This window comes from Alligator sinensis, unplaced genomic scaffold (genome assembly GCF_000455745.1).
Source record: "Alligator sinensis unplaced genomic scaffold, ASM45574v1 scaffold659_1, whole genome shotgun sequence".
NCBI classification, from domain to species: domain Eukaryota; kingdom Metazoa; phylum Chordata; order Crocodylia; family Alligatoridae; genus Alligator; species Alligator sinensis.
In genome coordinates this window covers 215,672-228,987 of record NW_005842265.1, presented here as the reverse complement: position 1 = coordinate 228,987, position 13,316 = coordinate 215,672, and the positions used below count along the sequence as shown (strand labels likewise).

Here is a 13,316-nt window from a genome sequence, read left to right as displayed (position 1 = left end):
CATCCCTGCCACTTCCTCACTAATAAAGCAGAGCCTTAACTGGTATAACTGGGCTGATATCACTCTGTGAATAACATTGCAGGACTTCAGTAGAGCTAGAAAGATTTATACCACTTGTCCCTAGTTTTGTTACAAACTGTAAAAGGTGTAGTATCTGGGATTCTAAGGCTAACATGGGAAGCTTTTCTGGTGCCCTTTCGTTGAAATGTTCTGACAAAGTGTCAGGGAACAATACTATAGCAGTGATCGTGCTGTCAAAGCTTTAAGAATTGGGGTACAACCTCAGACTTAGAGAGCTTGCTGAAGTCCGGTGTCAGGTAAAAGAGTATCCCCTCCTTGGCTCCTGGCAGAGTGACGCCACGGAAGAAAAGAATAAACAACATGAGGTAAGGATAGGTGGCTGAAAAATATACAACCTAAAGAGAGATGGAGAGAAAGATGTCAGCAGTTAGCAACACACTAACTGCCAGCGGGTACAGCTACACATGCGCTTTACTGTGAAGTTGACTAATTAGCTCTGTAGAAAAGTGTCATTGTCTACAAGTGTGTTGGTATGAGGGTACAGTAAATTAATTTAATTAATTCTGTCATAGGATACAGTACTCTCTTATGGCAGAGTAATTGTGTGTGCTGAAATGCACGCGAAGACGGTGACAGGGGCTGGCTGGACACGAGGGGCATTTTTACATATGTAAACACTGCTGCGCCAGGCGCTTTTCAAAGCGCCTGGTGCTGTGACGCTTGTAGTTGTATAAGTGGCAAAATGCACGTCAGCGCTGAGAAAATAGCAGCGACATGCTTTTGAACTAACAAGCTTAGAAGGTGCTTTAGTTCAAAAGTGCACCATTACCATCTTCTGCGCACTAACATGCATTTCACCACTTATACAACTGCATGAGACACAGCACAGTATGCGTCTGCTCCATAGTGGCGGATCTCCGGCGCATCGCGGTACCAAAAAGCATGTGTATAAATGCCCAAGGGTGTTTTATAAAGTGCAGGGGCTGCCTGCCGCGTGGCTCCATACTTTAGCACTCTTGTGTCCCAGCCAACCCCTCCACCATCTGGCACTGTCACCTGGAGCCCGGGGCTGATTCCCCTGAACCTGCTGGTGGCCCCGGGCTGCTCCACCCCTGCTCAAACTGCTGCAGTCCTGGGCACACATGTAGACCAACTCTGGTGCTAACTGTGCCAAAGTTTATTGCTCTGCATTAATTGAACATGTAGACGCACCCAGTGTTATAGCAGTTACTACAGTCTTCTATGTATTGTGAGTTTATTTACATTCATTTGTAGCCATATAGGAAAAGAAGGCTGGTAGCCCAGAAAAGAAATAATCTCCATAGACTTTACACAGAAGGCTCATGCCTCATGTAAGAAGTAGCTGACTTTTTCCCCCCCCATCCCTATGTTATGTTACTACTTAGGTAATATTTAGGATTTTTTCTATTAATGGCACGGGAGGACTGGCTGATCACAGAAATATTAAGATAAACCAATTCCTGGTAAAACTGCAGTAAAAGCAATTCAGTTCCATGAGTGATGAATTTGATCCACAGAAATAGGAAATGTAACCAACTGAAGTAATCTTGCTCTTATTTTCTATCACTTTACCTAGACTTATTTTATTAAAATGCTTCAACAGTCCTAATTTCCTTGATTCCAGCACTGTGATACTAGTTTACAATCTAAGGGAGTTTACCATAAAGAAGTTTTTTCCTGTTATTTAACCTAGATTACTCTTTTCTTGTCATTGCATTACTCCAAGTTGTACCCTAAAATATATTTATCAGGTCCACTATTTTCGTAAACTGAGTAATTTCATGGATTTGTCCTTTCATTCTACTAGTCTGAAATGTTAAACAATAGCAATAGCTTGCAAATACAATATGTTTCTGTTCCGAGGGTCATCCACCAAGACCTAAAGTGGTAGATGATGATTTTCAAAAGAGACTAGTGATTTTAGATGCTCAATTTGCAACATCTTAAGAGGGCAATTTTCAGAGAGGAGGTAGTCAGGAGTGGGCCATAGGCCTTTTTAATATGTCTCAAGTTGGGCATCATACGTAATTTTTGAAAATCTTTGTCTGAGTCCATCAAAGATCTGACAGTTCAATATTCAGCCCTGTGACTCTATCATTGTAGAGTGCTCTCTATGCTTAGAATGAAAATTACTGCAAACATGGTGGCAATTTTTATAACTATGAAAGGTAAATGTCAAGAATTTAATGGCACTTGCTGCAATTCTGCCTTGAAACACAGTAACCCTAATTACAGGCACTCAAATAAAATTGAGTCTGGAGGACATTTCAAAGGACAGCAATAAAAAGCAACACTGTAATGCAAGATTATTGTAAAGTACCTTCCCCGTCCACTCTACACCTTTCCAGATGGAAAAATAGACAAGAACCCATGCTAGAGCAAGAGTTCCAGCAAGGGGCCAGCGAATGCTACCTGGCTCCCCCAAGCCTCCAGAAATCTGGTGCATGTTCCTTCTGCAAAACAAAAGATGTTACATTTTTTTAAAGTACAATCCACAAGGAACAAAGGGTTTGAAATTGCAGGGGTGGGCAAAAGGCACAAAGCAGGTGGAGGAGCAAGCCCAGACATGGGCAGGGAGTGCAAAGGCCTTAAGTGTTCTAAGACACAGAAAAAGGATGAAAGAAAGAGGATGGATGGAGGAAGGCTTTGATCCCCCCCCCCGCTCTGTCTGAACATTTGACTACACGTGAGTCTGCCATTTAAAAAGAGCATCTCCCGTGGGGCACCCTCTCCATATGGCCTGCTGAATAAATCCATACTATTGACAGAGACTTTCAAAGCAGCACCAAAAGACAGAACAGCCACTGCAATGGTAAAACCTGACATAGGCTGGAGACGTACTCCCAGAACTCAGTCACAGCACTGGTCAGATTGGTGGTATCGTTGAGTGAGTAGTTGGAAAAGCACCGATCTGTGTTCCAGGCATTGCCACAGCTTTGCCATGGGAGGTCCTAAAGGGAAGAAGAAGGTGAGGGTAAAGCCAGGGTAGCAATATTTAACTCTGCTCTCAAAACGCTCTTCATAGCCCTCTCATCACTGAATACATATTTGCTTGTTAAACCTCTACCACCTCCATTTGTACTAATTAACAAATTAATGAAGGAAGGAATTAAAATGTCAGACTCTAAGAGCAGAGGATTCTCTGTGGGCTTTGAGAAGGGAATGTGAGGTCACGTTCTCAGGAGGGGAGAGGGGCTGTGGAAGCATAAGCCTGGGTGGACAGAGAAACTAGGAAAAGAGACCAGATGGGTGCTGGAGTATCAGGCGGTGCCTGAGGGGTGTGGGCACATGGAAACATAGGAATAAACAGGTGGAAGTGACTACAAAAACAGGAGAACATGCCAGAGAGCATCTGCAGAAATGTAAAGATGTGCCAATGTGTAGGCAGTTAGTCGGGTAGGGGGCGCTATTGAACATGAGGATGGCAGGGGGAACACACTGGAAGGTTGCAGGAAATGTCAGGTCAAGCTTGCTCAGGTATGTCTACACATGTTGTGATCTACACGTGCTTGGAAGGTGCTATGGGGGTAAGCATCTTCCAAATGTAGGGCAGACATATCCAGTGTGCCAAATAAGGCCTTGGCCATACATCCATTTCTAGTGCTACGAAGTGCTGTAGGGTGTTATGGGAGTAAGCACATATTCATAACCTCAAAGCCATGCTGTATAACCAGGAAGGGACTCTTGCTCCCTCCGATTCCAGACCAGAGAGATTGCCTCTAGCTGATGCCACCACCAGCTCAGGGAGAGGGCAGGGGGAAAGACATGCTGTCCTTAGTCCCTACCAGATTTGTGGGCAGTAGGGGCTTTGCTTGATGACTGCACCTGTCAGGACTGGGTCCTGCCCCCACAGCAGCAGCAGCTGTGAAAGGTTCTAGCCATCAATGGGGGTGGCAGAGGTGCTTTTCTTGCCCCCTCCAACTCCCTGCTGGTGGGGGGGGGCTGTGCTTGCCAGCCATGGCTGCCCCTGTGTGGAACAGCTTCCTCAGAACAGTTGAACAGCTGCTGATCAGTTGTTCCATGGAGTGGGGTCCAGTCTGTAACAGCTGTGCTGCAAACAGAGCTGTAATGGCCATATGGGCTTGCAGGGAGCCAGTCAGTCTCCCCTTCTCCCCCTCCAGAGAAGGAGGCAGAGCAGAGCACTCTGGGATGCTGGAGGTCCAAGAGTTCCCAATAGTGCTAAAGAGAAGTTCCTGTTCGAAACAGAAACTTTTTGGTGCCAGGTCTGCCATTTCTGTGGTACTACAAAAAGCCTGAGCATGTGGACACGTGGTTTTTGTGGCACTACAGTCTAGCACTACAAAAATAACATGCGTCCAAGGCCTAACAATACTCAATAGAGGAGCTAGATAAGAATAGGCAATTTAGTCCATTTTACTGTGTAGACTGGTCTTAAGGTCTGGATTCAGCAGAATACACAGATACACACTTAAGTCCCTTTAAATTTAAGGGATGTTAAGCATGTGTTTAAGCACATGGCAAACTGCTGCTTTAGAAGTCTAGATCCATGGTTTAAGTCTGTTCACTTTGCTGGAGCTGATTCTGGGAGAAATCTGGCCTAGCAGAATAATGCTGATGAAGAGAGTGTGTCGGTCAGGTTGCTTCCCTTTATCTGAACTTTAAAGATTGATTTGAGTTGCAATATTCAAGCATGGTGTGGGTTCAGGTTCTGATCAAAAACTCCTTGCCCAAATTTTGAGGATACTCCAGTCTGGGATTTGGGCCCAGCTTTCCTTAAAGAAACTGAGAGCATGTTTGGTAACTGTGAAATCTATTAATCAATTTGCTGAGACTATCCATTAAGACTGTACAATCAGCTTTATTAATCATACCTGCTCCTGCCTGCATATATACATAGCAGTGACTAAACAGACAGTATCCTATCCCAGAAAAAATGAGCTCTGCATGAAAGCTTGGACAGGTTAATTCTCTATGGGTAAACTCTTCTTTGTTACTTCAAAATCTTCTTCAGAAATCTCATATCCATCCCACAACAAACTTTACAAATTACTTGTCTGGGCTTGTGAGACTACAACAAATATTGCCAGTGATTAGAACGCATTAGGTACTGCAGACATATGGTTTGGGGGTGCTAAACAATAGGAAGATTTTGGCAAAAGATTTCACAGATGCTTGAAAATGGAATCAAACAAAAAACTTAAACTGGACTGAACTATGGTACATGTATAGCATTTCAGCAGCTAAGTCTAAATTAAATGGAATCCCAGAGGAACAATGGTAATACAAGTCTTCATGTTTGTGGTTTGCTAAGATTTATTCTCATACATTAGAGGTCAATAAACATCAGCTGACAAGAAATGAATTTGTGGCTTGATTCTGATCTTGCATTAAATGGTATAAGACCCTGATTTAGGCAAGTACCCCACTGAAGTTAATAAGACTTAGCACAGACTTTAACTTATATGCTTAAAATGGCGTCCTGTTTACGGGCACATCCTTACATTTCTACATATGCTTCTAACATAAACAGATGCTTAAGTGCTTTATTGAAATCAGGCCTACATGAGGAGAAATCCCATTGGAGTCAATAGATTGAGAGCAGCGTAAATGAGATCTAATTACTGGGGACATGGTTCTGACCTTAATGAGATAATATGAAGAAGCTATGTTTGGAACTTGTAACTAAAAAGGTCTGAAACTCTAGGGATGTGATAGAAAGACAAGATGATTTTAACAAGACTCAAGGCTGCAGAGGACACATTTCTAAGATTTGTAAAGGGAATATTCTGCTTAAAAGAAAAATATCAGTATAGAGAAATTCTAAACCACTGTTGTAATTATTTATGAATGTCTCGGTGAAGAATCCAAGACCAGTGTTAATTGAGCTGCTTTACTCAGTCCATAAGCAATCTGTTGTAATATTTTATAGCAATGGTTTTCAAACTTGTTTCATTTGTGGACCCCTAAAAAATTTCAAATGGAGGTACAGACCCCTTTTAATTGTAAATGTAGGTATCCCCATACTTTTGATTGATCATAGTCATCTTTCGCAGACCCCTTGGACATAGTATACAGGCCCCCAGGGTCCATGGACCACAGGTTGAAAACCACTGTTTTGTAGTGCAAAAAAGTAATATATTATACCCCACTTCATCAGAGAAACAGGGTTAGAAAATACATTATAAAAGGCCAAGTTGGCATTTACAGAAATGGCTGAAACTCACCCCAGTGAAAGAGCTGAAGAGATAGTACAGTGACCAAGCAATGATGACAATATAATAGATATTCAACCAGAATGAGAGAACCACAGCAGCCAGACCCACTCCTGGAAAATAAGACAAAAACGCATACTTAACATTAAGTTTGTGGAGTTGGACTGAGCAGAAGGATACAAACCTCCCATAATGAAGTAGGGACAGCAAGCTGAAGAGCAGAGAAAGGACAGAGGTTTGTACCACATTTTCCCAGATGTCAATAAGAAGCAGTGCCATGCCCTCGAGTCACTGAGCAGGCAGTAATGGCATGTTCTGTTAATGTCACACATCTCTGCTGTACCATATGGGTTGAAGAGTGTTGCTTTTCAATCTCTCTAGCAAAGTTTGTGCATGTAGTTTAATGAAAACCAGAGAATAGGAAGCAGCTGTCCCTTTAGCTGCTCCTGCAGTTAAATCTCTTTCTCCTAAAAAACACTTCTAATTCACCCATGGCTTCTGCAATGCTGCTATTAAAAACACAAAAGTGTTATATCTAACTAGTGGACAGCCAGCTTCCCAGTGTACTTTATATAGAGTTTCATAGAGACAGAGCAGCGCTCATTCCATCTTATACCAAGAACAAGCATGATAAACTAGGTTGCCCAATCCAGTCATTGGGATTCAGGATCCTTCCATAAATCAGTGTTACCTACACTTTTTTTGTTATTATAATAAAGTCATTCAAACAAAGAGCAGAATTGTTGTTGAAGCCTGGACACCTTAGTGAAGGACCCCCTATATCTACCATAAATTGAACTAGGCATAACTGTCTACACTGGCTCACCACTCATTTCCCGAAGTCCTGTGTCCCATTCCCACAGGGAATGCTTCCAAATCCAGGACAGCAATGGGGTTAATCTCTAAAGCTAGTTATATTACATCAGCGCCATGAATTTACAGTACAGTACCTTTAAACATGGGTGCTAATTTCCAGACACCCAATCCACCTACGGAGGTATATTGGCCGAGAGCAGTCTCCAGCAGGAACAGAGGAATCCCAGCAAACACCAGTGTCAGGAAATAGGGGATCAGGAAGGCACCTGAAAGAACAAGCAACTTCTAGTAAAGGGCTCTATAATGTTCCATTACCAACAGTCTACTGCACCAGGGCAGCAAATGCATTCCAGGTTAGACAGAAATCAGCCACCTCTTCACTGTGGAAAGCTCACAATTACTACATGAATTCCAGGGTTCAGTTTGCCACCCTGGTACTCTGTTCCAGTCTCAGCAATCAAACGGCAGTATTGTGCTCACCTCTGAGGCCATCCCATGTGATAGTAGACCAACTTTCTCTGGATCCGTCTGTAATTACAGTTAGGATCCTTATGATGATCCTAAGGATACTTTCATAACTATGAAACTATGATGTATTTTCCAATAAATGGTTAATCCCTTTTGCCCTACCAGCCACAAGGTGCCCATCACTGACTTATCAACCCAAATATTTTTATCACATCTGTCAGTGTAGCTTCTGCGCACAAGCCAAAATGGTAGGCAGGGGTAGGTTTTTGGCTATTGATTTTCTGTCCCCTTCATACAGCCCAAAAGCAGAAATGAATGTTTGCATACATTAGCCATCAGTTTCCTTATTTTCTACAATGTTATTATTATAGGAACGTTAAGGCACGCAGGCAGGTCTTGTGTCTTGATCCGAGGTCATCATACTTTCTTAAGGAAGGCAGCTCCATAGTCATAGGATGGCTGTTAAGAAAGCTCAGACTCCAGCTGCCATTGGTCTAATGTTTACTGAGGAGAGCTCCATTCCTCCTGAAGCATGGGAAGTCCTTACCGTGGAGGAGGTAGCTACTGAGCTCTGAAGATTAACACAATGAGCTCAGATTAGCTTACACTTCAGCAAGAGAAATGGATATGACTGGAGTTTGGAAGGGAAATGTTCCAATTTACCAGTGTTGGGGGTTGCTACATTCTGGATGAGTAGATTTTCAAAATCTGCTACTTCATTTTCAGATATAAAGTATTGCAGTCATCAAGTCTAGCAGTTGAGAAATCTTAGATCTTTGTAACTGGGCCCATATCTCACAGTACTGAGCTCCACAAACCACTAGGGATGGCCCTATGGAAACACATCACATCAGTCAAGACTGCTAACTCAATGGGTGTGCAGCTGAGGCCCAGTGGGAGCCAAACAGGCAGCTGGGCCCTGCTGGGAGAGGCTGGCTTCAAGCCCCATACATGGAGTTATGGCTCAGGAACATGAATTGGCAGCAGGTGGCAGGAAGGCAGGGTTCAGTGAGCTCTGGGCAGACAGTTCAATGGCCATGAGCCTGAGTTGCAAGCTGGCACAACCACAGACTTGAATATTCAGCAACATCCTGGCATGAAGTAAACAAAAGAAACACTGCGAGCATTGACATCAAAATGACTTTGTTTGTTCAGCAGCCTTTACAGCATAATAGCTAGCAATGAATCAACTACAAGCCAGAAACCAGGTCCAAATCCTCAAAGCAGCTTTGGGGAAGGTGAGATCCAATGCTGGAGGCTGTTAATATTTGCTTGTCTTCCAGCAAAACCTAGATGCCCCACTGATCACCAATCACAGTGCTAGTAGCTATACGCACAGGGTGCATCTACATGAGATGCTTTACTTGAGATTAGAGCAAATTACTCTGTAGTAAGCATCAGCATCTGCACATGCAGATACTTACTGCACAGTAATTTGCTCTAATTACAAATAATAAAAGTAGCAAATTTACTCACAATTAGTTACTACGCAGTACAGCACATATAGACAACTAACCGGGAGCAAACTTGTCATTTTTCATTTTTTAAGTTATTAAGCCAAGGAAAAGAGGATGATTTGGTGATCATAGCACTAGATTGGCAGTTCAGAGACCTGACACTCAGAGGTATCCTGTCTGACTTTGGGTAAATCCCTCATTTGTACAATGGAAAGGATAAGACTCCCATTTCCTCCCTCTGGTCTACTTGGATAATAGAGTCTTTGAAGCAAAGACTGTACAGCACCTAAAAGAATGGAGCTCCAAACTTACTTGGGGTCTCTTGCTGCTAATATGACACAAATAAACAACAATGATGGTAATAATTCATCATTAAGACAGCAGCCACAGACCTGTGATTAATTGCCAAGGTAGAAAATCGCCGTTTTGCTTGTAACCTTATGCAAAGTAAAAGTAGAAATGCCATTGACAAGCTTCTCATTTAAAGAAGCATTTACACCATCAGGTGTCTTCAAGTTCAAAACCTCCCAGACAATTAAGCTATTGCCTATTAAGCTATATTCAGAGCCAATTTAAAGCCTGTATAACTCTGTTGACATCAGGAAGACTGCATACAGTTATAAGTCAGTGCAGAATTTGAACATTATTCATTGGGAGAGAAAATGAGCCTTGTGCCTGGCTGCAGCACAAAGCTAATACACCACTTAAATACAACACCCCCCCATCTAGGCCTCAGGTAGATTATAGGACTTGTGCTGAGCGCCACTGCACAGGGGTTGTATATCACCCTAACTATTTGCCCAATAACAATGTAAATTAAATCAGCCATGGCCTGATAGAATGTGACAACAATAAGTGAAAGGACAATATTTCCATTCACTTCAATTTGCCTGTGTGTAATGGACGCTGCCCACACAACCGTGCTTTGAATGTTGTACATGCAGGACTCTGTAATTGGAGTGCCACCCACTGTCTGCTCAGGTTTGGAGCCCCTCAGTCAAGGCAGGAGGAAGGCTTTGCCTGCCCTGGTCCGAATCAGATGCCGTTTGATTCTTCCCCAGTGCTTTACATTGACTTCAAATGACATTTTTGTGCGTCAGTTTACCTGCTCCTTTTCAGATGTCAGCAGCCTTCATGGCTGCTCATTGTTGTAGGCTTCAGAGACAATTAAGCCTGCCGGCAAGCAGACCAACAATGGAATAAAGGAGATTGCAGATTGTGATGACCAGCCTGAACAGACCAGCAGCATGGGGCATTCGAGCATAAGCCAAAATAGCGCATGGTTTTTAATTTCCTGAGGGCATCACAGTAGGCTTTATAGGTTCATTCAGCCCTTTATGAATGTCCCACTGGATAATACTATATGCCTACCTCCACTGTGCTAGATATCATACTGAACTATACCCCAATGCTAATAATGGCACTTTAAACATCAGCAGCACCTTTCATCCCAGGATCTCAGAACGCTCTGTGAATAGGAAATGTTTCAGCTTCATATGACACCCTGAGCTGTGTATCATTATTCCTCATTTATACATAAGCAAAGTGAGCCATACAGAGATGATGCGACTGATCCGAGACCACGCATCAGCTACGTCATAGTCAGGAATTAAAAACAAGTCTCTTGTCTCTAAGTACCGTGTCTTAACCATAAATCCATTCTTCCATACAAATTGGCATGAGGAACTGTCACTGTGAAAAGAAAAAAAAAATATCAGGCTCCCTAATCTCTTATCCAGTCTGCAGCAGTGGCCAGCTTCCATATGCTTCAGAGGAAGCTACATCCACCCCACTTCTCCCCCATAATTGCCCCTAAGTGTGCTACAACTTTTTGTGGTAGGATTTCACAGATAGTATCACGTAGTGGGTAGGGTTGGGACGGGGAGCACCGACACCTGGAATCAGACATGTCTCTTCTCCAAAGAGCAAATCAAGGGAGACAAACTAAAATGATATGCAAAACAAAGCATATACAGGAAAGGTGGGACATACTGTTTGTGAGGAAAACAAGTAGTGAAGTCAGAGAAGAACAGAATTTTAGGAAGGACTTTAAACGAGAAGGAAAAGACAAAGGGGAGATTAGTGCATTAAGAGAGGAAGGCACATATATAAGGGAAACACGAATGAAGGGGGAACCTGGGACCAGTAGAAATGAAGAGAATAAGAAGGAAAATAGGAAAGAAAGAAAGAGTTACCACTGAGGCTGAACTGATTCAAAGTCTTAGAGACGAGGACAAAGAATTTGAACATAACATGAAAAGAAATAGGGAACCCTGGAGACAACAGAAAAAAAATCAAATAACTGTTGAAGCAGAAAAAAAGGAAGATTACTTTAGCCATAGACCACTGTAGAAGAGAAGGGAGGGGAAATGTGGGGAGGAAGGAAAGGAGACAAACATGGAAATCAAGACAAGCTGTCTAGATACACAGGTGTCCACCATCACCAGGTGCCATGGCACCTCATAGGTCACTGATGGACCATACCTCTCTCCAGCAGGAAAGGACAGATACTTTACAGCGGAAGACCTGAGGCACAAGCCATACATTTTTTATTTGTCTGGGAAGTCTGTGGCCAACAAAGAGAGTTGCCAACTGTCTGTAAATTTTCAGACACTCCATAAATAACCAGGCTAAAAACATCTGTCTGTAAATTTTATAAGAAAACGGTGCCATCCATAAATCATGAAGCAAAAACAGCCCCGTAAAAGCATGGAGCTGACTGAAGCTTTGTGGTCAGAAAGCAAGTTGAATGTATTGCTGAAGCCCAGAAGAAAGCAGTACCAACCTGGTGCCTGAGCAGGAGCACAGCACCCACAGGTAGCTGTTCTCAGGGCTTTGTTGCTCCTTCCCCCACTACTCCCAGCCCTGTGCTGATGGTGCTGCCTTCCATCTACCTGTAACACTGCTAGGTGGCAGATAGACAGGCAGTGGTCTTTTTGTGGGGGTCTGTGATGGGATGAGGAAAGTGGGGTGGTAGCAGTAAGGTTGAGGGGGTGAACTGAGGGGGCAGCAGGGTGCAATCGGTAGTACCACGGTGTGGGGGTAAGAGGCCCCTGGGTGGGGGCAGCATGCATTGCTGAAGTCAAATAGGGTTGCCAACTTAAGAAAATGTTTTGTTTTGGTTTTTTTTACTAACAACCAAACTTTTTTACTATGGTCTGAACCTGATCCTTATCCAGGGTCTGGCAGAAGGCTTATATGTACATTATATAAAACATATGTCAGTAAAAAAGTTGGTTCTCAGTAAAAGTTTGCAGATTATTGGTATAAACCCTGTCAACAAAGCAACTGAATCCTCATTCAGTGCCCTATTACCACTAGCTCATCTTTCTTTATCACCTCTAAAGATAACCAAGAGGTAGTGAGGGGACCAGCAAGGAAAAGAGATTGTAACAGAACTAAAGAATAAGAATGCACAGGACCTGAAATGGAATAGATACTTGGGGTGAAGGACTCCAATTCCAGCTGTGCTGCAGAGTTCCCATATGACTTTTCCAAGTCCCTTAGTCTCTCAGTGCCTCAGTTCTTCCATCTGTGAAAGTGAGTTAATAGCACTTAACCCTCTCACAGCACTGCCATGATTTTTAATTCATGCTTATCAATACTATGCACTGAGCTCCATCTTTAGGGGAAAGCTTAAGTAATTATTTCTTCCTGACCTCATCTTTTAAGCACCTTATGCTGACGTGGGGCAATAGATTACGGGTAGAATGAAGGGGAGAGGGACCAGCAGATCAACCAGTGCAGGCACCCATTTCAGAGCACTAGCTACATCCCTGGGTGGAGGCCAAAACAAAGAGTCCATGGTTGGCAATGCACTCTCACCTCCTCCATTCTTGCCACAAAGATATGGGAACCGCCAAACATTGCCCAGTCCAATGGCATAGCCCACACATGACAGCAGAAAGTCAAACTTTCCCTTCCAAGAACCTCTGTCTGGTATCTCTTTCTTCTTCTGGACACCCCCAGCTTCTTGGGCAAGTGACTCAGATTCCTCAAGGGCTGCTTGCTTCACCTCGGAGGATGAGTTCAGCTCCACAGATGTGTTGTCAATCTTACCCATCACAGCTCAAGTGACTGCATGAGTTGGAGGACCAGAAACAGCACTTCCAGACCCAGCTGACCTCAGAGGAAATGGTACCCTGTGGGTTGGACAAAGCCGCTGCAAGGAGAAAGTAGAGAGAGAAATCACTAGTTGTTGTCTTAAGAGGATGAAGGTTTATGAGCCAAGTAATCCTAAATAGTAACCGTGGCTCTGAGCCTGACATTCTAGGTAGTTTTGAGCAAGTTGTATCAACCCCACCCATTTCAGTAAAAAAGCTCTTCAGTTTTCCTTAGTATGAAACGATATTTCCCTATC

At 43.2% G+C, this 13,316-nt stretch overlaps 1 protein-coding gene across 1 annotated transcript in view; it reads right to left on the bottom strand.

Annotated features, from left to right (window-relative positions):
• Positions 1-13,019, bottom strand: part of LOC102376042 (sodium- and chloride-dependent GABA transporter 1) — a 31,504-nt gene extending 18,485 nt beyond the window's left edge. The window contains exons 1-6 of the mRNA XM_006027758.3: positions 12,782-13,019; positions 7,166-7,297; positions 6,228-6,328; positions 2,884-2,993; positions 2,363-2,495; positions 282-416 (exon numbers count right to left, since the gene is read on the bottom strand). Coding sequence (XP_006027820.1) covers positions 282-416; positions 2,363-2,495; positions 2,884-2,993; positions 6,228-6,328; positions 7,166-7,297; positions 12,782-13,019 — 849 coding nt within the window. The remainder of the gene's footprint in view (positions 1-281; positions 417-2,362; positions 2,496-2,883; positions 2,994-6,227; positions 6,329-7,165; positions 7,298-12,781) is intronic.
• Between the last annotated feature and the right edge of the window lie 297 nt (positions 13,020-13,316).